Raw genomic sequence first — 15,224 nt, 5'->3', positions numbered from 1 at the left:
GAGCTTGAGTCAACAAGAGCGAGCGTGTCGCGACGCGCTGGTGACCTTGTGCGCTGGCAGACAGCCAAGGCTCCTTATCATAAATTGAATATACATCCATATACATATATATGATACTTAAATATAACTTAAGTGAAAACTTTTCACTAATTAATTAAGTTATTTTTTTGGTAAAGTGTTATTTTAATAATATATTAAAATTTCAAAAAATACGAAAAATTAAAAAATAAAATAGGATTTTTAAAGAAAACCTTGCGTGATAGACTATTTTTGATTGCATATTTGAACTCTACACATCAAAATACACAAGAAATAGTGTATATAATGCATGGGACAAAACATGTGTTTTCCAGTGTTATTTAACCCTTTGCATCAAAAAATCGTAACTGTCATTGCTTTATTAACTCTTTAAATTTTTTTGTTTTTCTTGAATTGGCAACATAATAAGACTGTTGTGAATTTATAAAATCGGAAAGTTTTTAAAGTTCCAGTTGATGGATACGCTAAATAACGGGTGGCCGTGAGTAATTTCCGATTAATTTTCATGGTTGATTATTCTTCGTTTCATTACTGCAAAATTACATTATTCCTTAATTTTTATTTCGATGATTTGTGTTTTGTTGGAACGTTCATTACAAGGATTCAGGCGTGTCAACTATTTTTGGCTATTAATTATGACCTTTAATGCTGTTATTCGTTTCTTTTCAAATGTTTAAATGTGCAAAAATTTAAAATGTTTGTAAAGTAAACATCTTTATAAAATTCTATCTAATAACCGTTATTTCTGTGTTTAATTAATGTGCAACATTGTGAACCGTATTCTATCTTCCTCCAGGTTGAATAACTGTGCTTTATTTCACGAAGAAAAAGCATGTTTGTTAGTTCTCATCATACCATTAGCATTTGCTTAATTTTTGCTGACTATTTGCAAGAATAGTTATAACAAGAATGGCATTCCCTGAAGTTCTTTGTGGGAAACTGATGGAAGGTATTGTTCTGAATATTTTAATTCTCATGCAAATTTGACTGTTTTTGAACAATTTATATTTATATATGTAATTATTTTGGAAATATTTGTTTGTTTATGATTATAAGTTGAATAACTTTTAAAACTATGTCATAATTCATTTTAGTGTTTCCCTCAGACCAAAAAATGGGTAGGGTGATTCTGGATAAAAGGGCGCTTGACTTCAATAGTAAGGACATTATCTGTAAAAAGTTTCGCTGTAGGAACAATTTTTCTCCTCAACGCCTTTCTGGTGGATGAGGGAATCGGATTCCAAGGCCAGGCTTGTGTAGATTTTTTCCATCTGAGAAAAGATTTGCTGTATCAAGTGTTGATAAATTTCAAAGGGGCAAGGTGAAAAGAAAAAAGTCAGGGTGCATCAAAGGTTACCTCGAAAAGAGCATCATCTCCCCCCCCCTCTCCCCAAAAAAAGCCCGAGAGAAACATTACATTTGTATGTAACTTTGTTTTGTAAAGAATCTATTTAAAAAAAGTGTTCAAAATCAAATTTTTGGCAAAAAGGGAGGTTGTCATAACCAGGGCTGCCAAGTCGATAAAAGCTGGAGTCCGTTATTTTCTTTTCATTTTTGCATTTCTGCCTAGACTTGCTGGTTTTGGGGTAAAGCAGTCCAAGTTAATTTCTGAATCTGCACCTGAGTTTCATTTTCCTTCGGACTCCGCAGCAGGGCTGCAAAGTCTTGAGTCGAACTGATTTTGAGGTAAAGGAGCTAAAAGTTCTAAGAAATTATAGTCTATCACTTCTCTGGAAGTCCACAGCTTTGCTAGTGCGTGTGGAGTTGGAGTCAGACTGATTTTTGAGTAAAGAAGGCAAAGGATTTAAAATTTCCATAGCTTGTCATTTTCCGTCCAACTCCACAGCCCTGCTTCGCAGCCAAGGTCGTAAAAGCTCAAATTATGTGCAATGCGATGGATTTTGATCTATTTTGAATTGCAAAAAATTTAACTATTTTCTTACTACTATTACATAAAACAATTTCCTATTTTTCTTACAATGATGCTCATTTTTAAATATTACTTTAAAAAATACATTTAATGGTTGCTTTATGATTTTCCTAACCAACAGCAAAATAAACATATTTTTAAATTGTTTATAATGTTTACTTTGTGATAAACTAGTTTAATAATTATAAACTGTAAATTGTTTGCTATAAAATTGTGCTCTAGAAGATGTTTGAGTAGTTTAGTAAAAAAAAAAAATGAACAAGCATGAACAATCACTTGCTTGTTGTTAATTTTATTGAAATAGCAGATAACTAGAGGTGGGCAATGTCGTTCTTTTTAATGATCCATTCATCAGAGGACTGTTCATTCTTTTGATCCGTTCATTTAACTCATTCACTTGATTGACTTCGTTCATTTATAAAGTTACAAGTGCTCTCTTTGCAGGACATACTCGCGTGCATTCGAAATGTTTCATTAGATCAGCAATTTTCTTTGAAGGAAAATAACTAAAATCATCTAAAAGTAGGAAAATATGGCTATGAAAAATAAACTAAAAAAACTTTATTCAGAAGTAGATGTGGGCAGTTCTCAAAAGGTGGGAGCAAACACAGACTTCAACTTTGAAGCTTCAACACCAAATAACTTTCATTTTAATTAACTCTAAAATTTTTGAGGTAAATTATAATGCTGTATAGAGACAAGAATTCACATAAATTATGGAAAAAAAGGCTCTTCAAATGCCCTTAAAAATATTTTCTTTGCTAAAGGGCACAATTTTGGACATACCAAAACGTTAACTGAGCAAACGTACCATTAAAAATTTTTTTTTAAAAATTATTTCCATACGTTTCAAAAAAAATTTAAAGGTATGAATCTTACACTGAATAATTTTTTGTTAATATTTTACACAAATAACAAAAGTAAAGACTGATTATTCACTTTGTAAACGATTTTAGAAAAAAGTAAGTTTGAAATTTGATGCATGTCCAAAAGTTACGATCTTTACAATGCTATTATTTGAGAACTAAGTATATGATGTTTTCGTTTTAAAGGTATTTATCGATCCTCAGAATCAGTTTTCAATAGTTTTAAAAGTGTTTTCATAAGCTTTCATGCAGTATCTCAGAAGAAAAATAATTTTTCTTAAACATACATGTGAGATGTCCAAATGGCGTTACGATCTTGACGCCGATAATTCTGTCCGTTTATTTATAATTTTTTTATAATCCACTGTCTTCTAACATCAATAAAAAAGATTATTATGATGTTATCTTCTTTAATCCATTGGTATTTTGCATAATTAATACGTTACACATTGAATAATACATAAATTACAGTAGAAACATGGCTGGTTATGATCGAACGAAAGCCATTTTGCGCGAAAATCGCCAAGCAAACCTCTGTTGGTGACAACACAGTATACAATAAGCTAAAGGTTACCAGAGGGGGATTCCAGTTTGACAAATGTAGTTAATCGTCAGCTGCACCAGTTTTGGCGACTTTATCACCTGCGCTAGCAATTTTTTTCCCCCGCCGTTTTTATTATTTTAGCATTTTTTTTCTCTTCCTTCTTTTGGAAACATAATTTAACGATCTCCAAATAGAAATAAGAATTTCTTTTTTCAATAATTTTTTTAGACATCGTTTTAATTCTTATGACATTAGAAAAAATATTCATTATTAAAACTGATGTCACTTTTTACATTCTTTCTTAAAGCATATTTTGTTTATTTTTCCTTTAAAAATATATATGTCGTATTTATTTTTCCCTATTTTAATTCCTTATTTGTCCCAATAAATCAAACTACAAGTTTGTATAATTATTTCCATGAAGCTTTTTTCTACCTTTCATCAACTTCTTCAAAATCATTCCAAAACTTTATTATATGTAAAGAGCAGTATGTATAGCCATTCAAGTACTTCATTAATATCCTCTTTATCATTAAATTGCAAAATTCAAAAAGTAGTGAATAAAATTTTCATTGGAAAAGTTAAAAATCAGATTAACAGTTGTCAAAAATGGTGAAATTTACATTATGATGATGTCCAAATTCCGTTACCTACAGGACAACAATGTCCAAAATCTGTTACCTACAGACTGCTAATTTAATTTGCTAATTAACAATTTTTACAAATACCTGCTGTCTTTTCATGTTCATATATTGTGTTCTAGGTATGCATACTATAGAATAAAAGCAAAATTGATATCAAATTCGAAAATTTTTGAAATTGCTCAAAGTTAACTTTTTTGTTCCCACCTTTTGAGAATTGCCCATGTATAAAGCAATTACAGTTTATTTTGTAAGATATATCCCGCAGTTGCTGAATAGTAAGATATGTTTTCCATTCCAAAAATTGCAGGTTCTGTTTTAGTACGTCACAAAATTAAATGTATTAAATTTTACTATAGAAAAAAAAAAAAAAAAAAACTGTTTGTTACGGTTTAAAAATTTGCAAAATTAAACTTATGAGAAAAAGTGCACTAATTCTAAATAAGCGTAGTATGGTCACAGGTGAAAATAAAACAAAAAATAATTTTTAATCTGTACTTTTGGTTATATTTTTAAAAAAATGCAAATCACAAAATAAATAACATAGAGAACTACAAAAAAAGAAAGTACAAAAAAAAAAAGGGCTACAATATTAAACATGAGAATAGAGAAATGTTTATTAAAACTGTGTACCTTAAACAACATAAACTTAACAAAAGTAATATAATCATACAGCGACTGCTTTTTATGTGAAAACCTGCTTAAGTTCCAGAAACTGACCTTTTTTTTTTGTCACCCCAAAACAAACATCTGCAACCATGACATCTACCCGAAAGAAAGAGGTGAGGTCCTTCAAATATTTTTTTCCAGCTACACTACTGTATACATACATATAGTATTATCAATAGGTATAACGAAAAATGTAACAACGGATAATTTAATTCAAAAAAAAAAAGACTGACTGTAGCTTCAAAATTATTTCACAGTACCATTGAGAACAGGGGGAAAAAAACACGCAATACTTTTTTAAATGGGGGAAAAATTAGAGTAACAATCCGTATTGAAAACCTCTGGATAATCGAAATGGAATATAAAATTAAGTGACCTGGAAGTCGCCAAGCAAATTAAATATAAAGTCAAATCAATTTAGATGGTAGTTGATAGGAGGGGTGTTATAGAAGACAAAAAGATCACCAGAAAATGATAAAAGGTACTTTTAGAAATAATTTTCATGACAAAGTGTGAGAAGGACCGAACAAGTTTCACAAAACATTAGTAATGGATACATGGAAAAATTGCAAATGAAGAACTGCAACGGTTAAAGAAAACTGATGAATAAAGCAGAAAGTAAAAAGGTTTGAACTGAATATATTATACTGGGAGATTGATTAATGAGTTTAAAATTTGAAGATGAATGTAATTTCAAAAAAAGAAAATGAGATTATATCACAAGTGCATCAATGCAAGGTAAATGAATGGATCCGCTCATTTTAAGGATTCATTCTTTTTGACCCACTTGTTCATGAACGACACATCCTTACAGATAACAAATATTTTACAAATTTTTCATTTTTGATGAGCTGTATGATTTTTGACATGACAGATAAAACTATGGTTATATAAACTTGATAAACTATTGCATATCAAAAACATAACAATTCTGGTTGAAAACTATTTAGTTATTTATTATTATTATTATTTTGGTATGTTAAAAAGTAAAAGTAAGTTTTTTTTAAAGGGCAGGAAAGTAATTCATTTAAGTATGAAATAAGCAGTCAAAATGTGTTTACCTTAAAAAGAAGCTTAGGTGGAATTGGATCTTATGTCCAAGTATTAACCTGTAGTATTTGCCCTAGGCGAAAATGGGGCAGAGTGCTTCCAGCTAAAAGGGTTCATTTAAAAGGGCACTTATTTTAAAAAGTTTTGTAGCAGAAACATTTTTTTTCTCTTTAACCTTTGTTGTATGTTATTTGTATACTAAACTGAAGTAATTCTCAACAATTTTTTTTAAAAAAACTTTTTGATAGTAAAAAGCCTTTTATGTTAAATTGAAAAAAAAAGAAAAAATTGCAAACACTGAAGAAATTTTGACTGTTAATTCAAATCAAATTCTAGTGAGTAAGGGAAATGATTGAGTTATGTTTACTGTGGTTGAGTTACTCCATGCTTAGTTTGTTTTTTGATGAAAATTTCTTAAAACTTGAAAGGAGCAAGGGAGGCACATTGAGAAACACTAAAAAAAGGCAGGGTGTACAGGGTTCATCGATATATATCACAATATATGTCCAATATTTATTTTGAAAATATGATATTTTCGATATTTATTTTTTCAACTATGGTATTTTTAATATAAAAATTATATTAACATAGTAATATTGATCATTTATTATTAAAAATAACCAAAAAGTTATGTACTATATTTTAATGATGTATTAATACATCATTAATATAATAGAATAATGTAACATTCCTTTTTATTTTATATTCATAAAATTATTAGTAATGTAACAATTTAATTCACATTAAAAGTGCCTTATGAATTATTAAACATTGGTCAGAAAAAAAAGAAATTGTCTTATGACTGTGCAGCGACTGATGCATATTTTTTATTTCTGAATCATATACCGTATATACTCGCGTATAAGTCGAGAAATTTTGTCCAAAAAATGAGATCAAAGGTAGGGGAGTCGACTTATACGCGGGTCAAATTTTCCGAAAATTTTTTTCCGATCAACGAGAGCTGGGAAGCTACGAGAAATGCCGATGTGCGGTTACAGGTAGTTGCTGATAAGTTGATTGTGTGAAATAGTAAACTTATTCAAAAATAATAACTTAAAAAACCTAAATAATACACATAAATAAAGATAATTTTATTCTTCTTTATTAAGGATCAAATCAGCAATTAAAAAATATCGTGAAATATATGAAAATATTTATCGTCAACAGTCGCGCCATTCAGACTGAGAGTGCGTTCGACGAGCACGACCGGGAGCGACCGGTTAGTGAATCACGTGACAGCTAATGATCACGTGCTCAAATCAACCAATCAACTGCTTAGAATGGTAACTGCTGCGGTAACCGGTTGATCATAGAACGCCGCGGTTAGTAACTGGTTACTTATCGGTTTACCGGTGAGGTTCGTCGAACGCAACCTCTGATATCATTGACGATTCTGCAGCCGCCGAGGTGTACGATGACGCGGTGATGACGGAAGCGGACTTTAATGAACTTTTTTTTGGCGTCCGACTCGGAATCCGAGTTTGAAGGCTTTTAGAAATGTTTTCCTATTTAATTCCTATTTTATTTGTAAATAAATGTGTTCATTATTTTGAAATTTCTTTGAAAATAATTCGCGATGTTTTTGGAAAGTATGGGAGTCGACTTATACGCGGGTTTTAGATTTTTTCTGGATTTTTTCTCTGAAAAAGGGGGGGTCGACTTATACGCGAGATCGACCTATACGCGAGTATATACGGTAACTGTAAACGTAGGTAACAGAAGAAAAATGAGTAAAACAGCTAATGCTAAGTTAACTCCATTAAAATTGATAAAAATGTAAAATGAAATATTAGTTATAAATAATAAAAAGAAAACTTAATTTAAATTTGACATATTGTAATAATAATATAAGAAAATAAAGAGTGATTTGAGGATGCATTTACTATTTTGAAGACTTTAATTTGTGCTAATTGAAAATATCAGATATATATATCAAAACATCGAGCATTTTTTATATTTTCAAAAATATCATGATATTTTCAAACCCTGATGATATATCAGGCATTAACTTAAAAGGGCAGGGTACAGTATCCTCCAAATAATGCCTCGGAAATACTACACTATATCCATTTCTAATAGTAGCCAGTGGCGGATTTACTATGTTACTATGTTAATCTCTAGTGACATAAACTATTACATGTCATCGAGATCTTGCAGGGGCCTAAAAAGATACTTGAAAAATTCTTTATGTAGTTCTGTTCAACTCAATCTGTCACACTAATACTAGCAGGTAATTTTTTTCATTTTTAAATTAAGTTTGAATTAACTGATGATTATTTCTTCTGTTTCAGATAATCAAAGTACATCTTTGAATGCAGACAAGAGCTTTACTAGTGATGACAAGAGCTTTTCTGCCAACTCTTCATTTGGAAATTCACCTTTATTGGATAAAGAAAAGCTTATGAGATATAGTGTTAGTTCTCGAGATGAATTTTGGGATGCTCTTAGTACCAACTATGACTTCTTGATGGACGATGGTCTGATTGCTACATGTCGAGTATGTAGCATATATTCCTCTTATTAAATAAGAAGTTTAATTTTTCTTTACTATCTAATCTTTTTTCAGACAGCATCTTACTTTTAAAGCTTTTGTCATTTTCTGTTTTTTAAAATGTACTATTTTTGAACAGCATCAGCATGCCATTCAAATAACATTTAATTGCTTATTATAACAAACTTATTCATATTATTTTAATATTTGAAAATGTTTTTTGATTTTTTGTTTGTTAATCCTTATGAGGTGTTAGTACTTTGGTTTTTAAGTACTATAATCAATTTTATCTGATACATACAGAAAAAAGTATAAACATTTGTTTTCATGTAAAAACAATATGAGAGCGAAAAAAAAAAAAGCCAAATAAATACTCATACTCCTAAGTTCACGCCTTTTTAGCCTAACTGGTGATCCTTTGTATCCCCGAAACATGTATAGTAATACAGTTCCTTTTGTGGTTTTGCATGTTGCAATGTTTTCTTGCAATGTGTCAAACCAAAAATGCTTTGAAATATTGTTTCCCATAGTAACCAAGGTCATTGTGTCACAAAATGTCACACAATAGCAGTAGAAAAGTTGTCTTGCATTTTTAAATTTTGGCAATTGTGTCATTAAAAAAATATATTAATTTTTCTTATATTTATCTTTTCCAAGTTTTAAAAGTAAAACAGTCAAGAAATCACCATATTTTATGATATATCTTTCTGGTTTGATGGAAATTAAAGTATCCTGCTGCAGTGTATTTTGGAATAAAAATAGAACTTAGATTTCTATTTATGAGGACCGTAGGATCTACTCCATCTTAACATTTTAGTTAAGTTTAGATTATTTTGTTTAACTGAAGGTGAATAATGATTCAGTGCGTGTATGTCATGTTAATTTATTTATAATCAAGTGTTCCTCACTTAAACTTTAAAAATTCTTTTTGAAACTTTGATCTGACCATAAATTGTAAATAATACAATTAGTTAAAGTTCTTGTTTGGTCCTCTAGATTCAAATTTTTCTAGCTCATTACTGTTCTTAAACTTGTTGTTGATATCCTATCTTTGTTTATCTTACTTAGTATATGAAAAAATGAGCTTTCATATTATGACTATATTAATAAATTTTAAAAAGCAGGTTTTTTTTTTGTAACATTTATTATATTGCCAAAGAGTTGTGCTTTTGTAATTACCATGAATATCTAAATTAACCAACAAGAGGTTAGTAATTAGGCTCTATTTTTTTTCCCAATACAGGAAGCCAGTAGTGATCTATCCTTGGATGATGAACATGAAATGCCTGAAACCTGTTGCTGGAGTTTTAATCAGTTCATGGAGCAATTCAAGTGGTTGCATGATTTGTTGCATAACTTGCAAGTTGCAAAAAAAGGAGATAAAAGCAAGGTAAGTTTGCAATTTCATAAAGATACATAAAAGCTCTTTTCTTTCTCAAAATAAAAAGGAAAAAAAAAAATTAGAAAAAGGAATCTGCTGTTAAAGAGGGGACAGAAAATGGATATAGTCAGACTCTTGTAAAACATGGTTGGCAAGTTTTTGACAGTTGATGGTAGTGTTTGCGATCATTCAAAAAACCATGTAAAAAAGGTGTTTTTGGCATTATTTTCTAAAATTTAAATCTGTGTCCAAACTCTGACTATACATGAATAGATTATTTCAGAAAGGGCATAAGTCCAACTAATGCAATTTTTCAGGAATCAATAAAAAGTGATTATTTCATTCAGAAATGAACAAAATTTTACGAAAATTTTTATGACTAATCTAGTCACAAGTAGGATCATTACCTGGCCTTAAATTACGTTTCATTTCGTCACTGAAATTAATTAAATTTTTTTTTAAATGTGGACTTATGCCCTTTCTGCAATTAATGTTCTGAAAGGCTAGTTTAGAATGATGAAAATGTGAATCAAGTGAAACAGAGTTGTTTCAAACTGATTTATGATAATAAATTATGTAACAAAGTGACAAAAATTATTAGTAAAGTCTGTATTCATAAATTCATTATCTTAAGAAAATACATCTTGTGTTTTCCTCTTCATCTCCTCTTGTTTTAATGAAATAATAAAGTCTGGTGTGAAAAACAAATACAAAAACTAACAAACTGAGACAAAAAGCAAAAGTTTTACCCGTGTATAAAACTATATTCATATTCATCAAATACATTCTCCATGGAAATCTTTTTTTCTATCCTTGCAGGGTTCGTACGCTCCTTCAAAACTCCTCCAATACTCCTTCATTTAGGAAATTTTTTTGAAGGGCCCTTCAAACTCCTTCATTTTGGTTTTAATTCCTTCAAAACTCCTTCTTTTTTGGTTCAAGACAACATAATCTTCCTCTATGGCAGTAACTTAAAATCCTTTGGTTAACAATTTAACCTGGTCATAAGGGCAATTTTAGTGTAGTAATTTCATATATTTATTTTTTTTCTTAAAGATTTGATTTACAAAATGATCATCGAAGTCATTAATGTTGAAGGTGAAATATTATAAGATGACTAAGACATTTCATAAGTGAAATAAAACATGCTTAAATGGTTTTTGGCTGTATTTTCAAGTTTTACGATTATTGCTTTTCACTCCATCACACTCTCAGCAGCAAAATTCAGTTCGTCTAATTATTATTTAAAAATACACAAGTAAATATACTATATTATGTGGTTGTGTTAAAAAGCAATTGTTTAGTAAGTTGAAGTTATGATATTGCAAAAAGGGTCATCCACAAGTGATGTCATGCCTTGAGGAAGAAACGGGTTCGTGAAATTGTGCCAATGGGAAGAGAGAGAGTATCAAAAAGTGACATCACACAGATATGACTACAATATGTTTATAAAAAATATGACATGTGACAAGAAGAGGAGTAAGGTGAAGTGTGACACTTTGTAACAAAGGGGGGAAGGGGGTCAAATATGTTGAAAAAAAACTGCGTCATTTAAGGACAGCCCATTAGTAATCCTTCAAAATCTCATTTTACTCCTTCAAAACTCCTCCAAAACTCCTTCATTTTATTTCTAAAAAGACACTTGAAAAATTCTTTATGTAGTTCTGTTCAGCTTAATCTGTCACATTGATACTAGCAGGTAATTTTTTTTATTTTTAAAGTAAGTAAAGTAAGTTGAGTATGAACCCTGTTAGTTTAGTGTACCAAGTTTGATGTACATATTAATATGACTGTGTTCAAAATTGCACTGAATAATCATCTTGATATTTGTTATTTCTTCCAACAATATGAAAATTTTCCCTATATACTCAAAATTGGCAAAGGTAGTTCAGCCGACAAGCGTTACTTTGCAAAATTCTCTTGAAAACCGTCTATAAAATAGCTAGTCTGAAACTGCTCCTTTGATGTTCTATAGAATATTTAAACATCATAAATATTGATAATTGAAAACATTTGTTGCACAGTAGAATATTTTTTCCAAAATCTCGATTTGGGAGATAAGTCCACTTAAAAAATGAAGGGCACCTGTTTTAGCAGTTACAGATTTTGTTTTCAACAAATTTGATGATGAATCTCGGTGTAATTTCAGGATTTCAGTTATAAGAGATTAGATTTCACATGGTTACAATCTGTCATATCTGTTTAATATTCACTTTACTGTCCTAAAATTCCGGTCGCAGAGGACAAACGAATGTCCTCTCGGAGTAGTCATCAGCAATCTTGTTAAATTTCTTCATTTTTATTTCTAGAAAAAGTCTCCTGCTGTGTTCATATTTTGACCATCGTAATCTCACTGAAAGCATACAGTTTTTTTCTCAGTTCCGAGAGTGATGTTTATAAAACCTTTGAGAAATTAACAAATTTCGTTCCGATTCCGTGATTTTGAATCTTCCCCCCTAACCTCCCAAACTGACGAACCTACAATTACCGAAATTATGCTAGATCAAAGTAGTTATTTATTTCTCTTCATTTTGCCAAAAAAGCTAGTTCTTCTAGGATCTTGCCATTGTGTTTTACTGTTTTTTCCTTCGAGTTTAGTGCAGAAAGAGCATAAGTCCGGGACTTATGCCTTTTCTGCACTAAACGAAAATTGTGACCCCTAAATAAAGTGCTTTGTTGTACAAGGATTGACTTCCCTGTTACACTATTTGCTGTCTCTACATATAAATATGGGAAAACCACGGCTAACTGAATTTTTAAAAAAATGTGACTTATGCCCTTTCTGCAATAATCAATTCACCTATAATAAAATGTTTGTGTCTGTGTATTTGTGGTGCACTTCCTGGAAAACCAGCAAGGCATCAAAAGAGGACATTTTTCATACAGGTGCATTGCCGATGGTGTACACCTCGGAGCTCGTTTACTCGTCACAAAAAAAGTTATGTGATGTTTTATGTGATTTTTAGCACTTTTTACCCCACATACCCTTAAACAATTGCGCTAGTTTTTTGTACTTGAGTGTAGGATATTTAATTTTAAATATGATGGGGAAATATTTCATTTATTTTTATTTTATTTACTGCTGGTGTGGATATGATTTGCTGAGATGCTTGAAATCTTGGTAGGTAGTAGTTGCTCTACCTTAGATTCCCCCATTCTTGTTGACCCTTTCTCTATGCACAAAAATTTCTAAATATCATAATAGATGTGTTACGGATGACAAACAAGTTAAATTGGTTGATAGGAAAAGGGAACCTTGGGAAGCATTGGGTCCTACGGATGTATAATATGTCACACCTGTCCTGTTAGGGTTAATTCACAGCTCCATATTAGAATATTTTAAAGGTAGTTGTTTATACTTTCTGTCTTTCATCTAGGTTTTTACTTTGTTTCCTGATTGCTATAGTATTACTACCTGTGTATTAAAACCTTTATTAAAAAAACCTTCTTTCTGGAATGCTTCTTTGTTTGAAACTGCTGTTCTATGCTTGTATTAAAATAAAAGTTTCACTTTTAATTCTTGGTTTTGATTTAGCATTTTCCTTTTTAATTTTTACATATGCTACTTTTTTCTAATAGAAAATTTTGGAAGAAGAACAGAAAATTGCATACCTTTACAAGTTGTTTAATGAACAAGCTCAGAAGTTGAGTGAGAAATATCCAGATATGAGAGATGATGTTCATCGACATTTGAATCTCTTGAATAACAAGTGGAAAGCAGTGGAGCAATCCATTTATCCCAATAAAGTGAAAACTCCATCAAAGGATTGTGTATTTGAAGGTAAATTCTTATACTTATGTTTAATTTGGAAAATTCTTCTCTTCTAATAAAATTCGAAGCCGCTTAAGTAGCTCCTTAGAATCATTATAATCTTCAAAACTAAGCGTTCTCTTTCTTTTTGATTTAGAAATTGCTAACCGCATGAGAAACTTACGTAAATGGTTGAGAGAAGTTGAGGATAGGCTGTGTCCTGTTAACTTGTCATGCAATTGGACTTTTGAAAAAATAGAAGAGAGAATGACTGAACAAGAAGTAAGTAGCTATTTTTTTATTTTTTCTAAGCAGTAGTACATGTTGATAAGTTATTGTTTCCAAATAGTTTTAAAGCAGTTTGCAATTGTCCCGACTTGTATCATTTGGCTACGATTAAATCTCAACAGTGTCCTTTTTTTTTTGAAATTAGCCCCTATGTTGAGTTTTTAATTAATAAACCTTGTCATGGCCCCATCTAGGATACATGAGTAATACTAGAGCTTGTCAGAAAGAAAATAAATATTCTATGCAAAAAACCTTAACTGAAATTTGCACTTTTTCATAGTTATGTTTGTTGCCAATTTGTGAGTCAGGGGTTACCTTAAATTTTTAGTGAAAATATTGATGCAGAAATAGTCACTGGCTCTTCTTAAACTTATTAATGCACTCATTCTATTGACTCCTTGTTCATTGGGTGGAATTCGATTTTGTCTAGTTTAAGCTGTTTCCAACACAAGCATGTTTTCTTCTATTTAATTTAAAACTAAATTTTTGGAACATTTCTAGAAATCAGCAAAAAGTTTTTCTAGGAAATTCTGTTATTTTCCTGATTTGTCAAGGTTAGTATCTAAAGTAAGTTATAATAATTTGAAAGTGAGACTTTTATAAAGAATTACAAAAGGGGGAGGGGGGCAAGGAAAAAATGAAATTAAATTTTAATAAAGAAAATTTTAATGAGCAAAACAAGTTTTTTTTTGTCTGTTGGAAATTCTGTATTCAATACCATGAATACATGCAACATTGATCCTTATGGTAAGGTCAAATGTTAATTCATGTATGAATGTGAAAATATTCTCAAATCATAATTTTTTATCCAGAGACATTTGATTAATCAATGGGGTTGTTTCCTTCAGTCAATAGTAGTACTTTTAGTCATTGAAATTCGTAGAATAAGCAAAAAAAAAAAAGCATGGACCCAGAAAATTCTTTCGTGTTCCCAACAGTTATTTTTTAAGTAATTTTTTAGAATGTCCGATTTTTCAAACAAAACGTGGTCTAGATGACTTCACAAATGATGCTTTTTGGCGCACCTTTGTACCGCATTTCCACATTATGATAATCAAGAAGCGAATTAAAATTGCGCTCTACGCTTGTTATCAACCATATCGTTGCCAATACACGTGAGTAAAGATGTGAATTAAATATTTTACTCTGAGAATGGCAGCACAGAATGGCATTTCATCATTTGTGATGTCATCAGCAAGAAATGTAAACAATGAAAGATCACCGATTTAAGTAATTTTTTAAAAAAGTATTAAACTTGAACAAATTATTTAAAAAATGGTTAGATCCTATGATTTTAAGCATGTTCTTTCAGAAAAAAATACTTTTAAAATATTGGAAACGACCCCCGATTCCTTACATTCTGAGAATGGCAGCACAGAATGGCATTTCATCATTTGTGATGTCATCAGCAAGAAATGTAAACAATGAAAGATCACCGATTTAAGTAATTTTTTAAAAATATTAAACTTGAACAAATTATTTAAAAAATGGTTAGAAGTTTAAAAGAGGTCCTATAATTACATCAAGGCTCTTTCTTTTTATTTTACGGCGCATTTCAAGGAAATAAGTATGAT

The 15,224-nt window shown here is 30.4% G+C and overlaps 1 protein-coding gene across 1 annotated transcript in view; it reads left to right on the top strand.

The window, feature by feature from the left end:
- Positions 1-945: 945 nt before the first annotated feature.
- Positions 946-15,224, top strand: part of LOC129228515 (uncharacterized) — a 130,924-nt gene continuing 116,645 nt past the window's right edge. The window contains exons 1-5 of the mRNA XM_054863194.1: positions 946-988; positions 8,031-8,236; positions 9,474-9,620; positions 13,191-13,392; positions 13,520-13,644. Coding sequence (XP_054719169.1) covers positions 949-988; positions 8,031-8,236; positions 9,474-9,620; positions 13,191-13,392; positions 13,520-13,644 — 720 coding nt within the window. The 5' untranslated portion in view covers positions 946-948. The remainder of the gene's footprint in view (positions 989-8,030; positions 8,237-9,473; positions 9,621-13,190; positions 13,393-13,519; positions 13,645-15,224) is intronic.

Source organism: Uloborus diversus, chromosome 8 (assembly GCF_026930045.1).
Source record: "Uloborus diversus isolate 005 chromosome 8, Udiv.v.3.1, whole genome shotgun sequence".
In the NCBI taxonomy this organism is placed as follows: Eukaryota; Metazoa; Arthropoda; class Arachnida; order Araneae; family Uloboridae; genus Uloborus; species Uloborus diversus.
The sequence above is the reverse complement of the archived record's forward strand: the minus strand, read 5'-3'. Positions and strand labels throughout refer to the sequence as shown.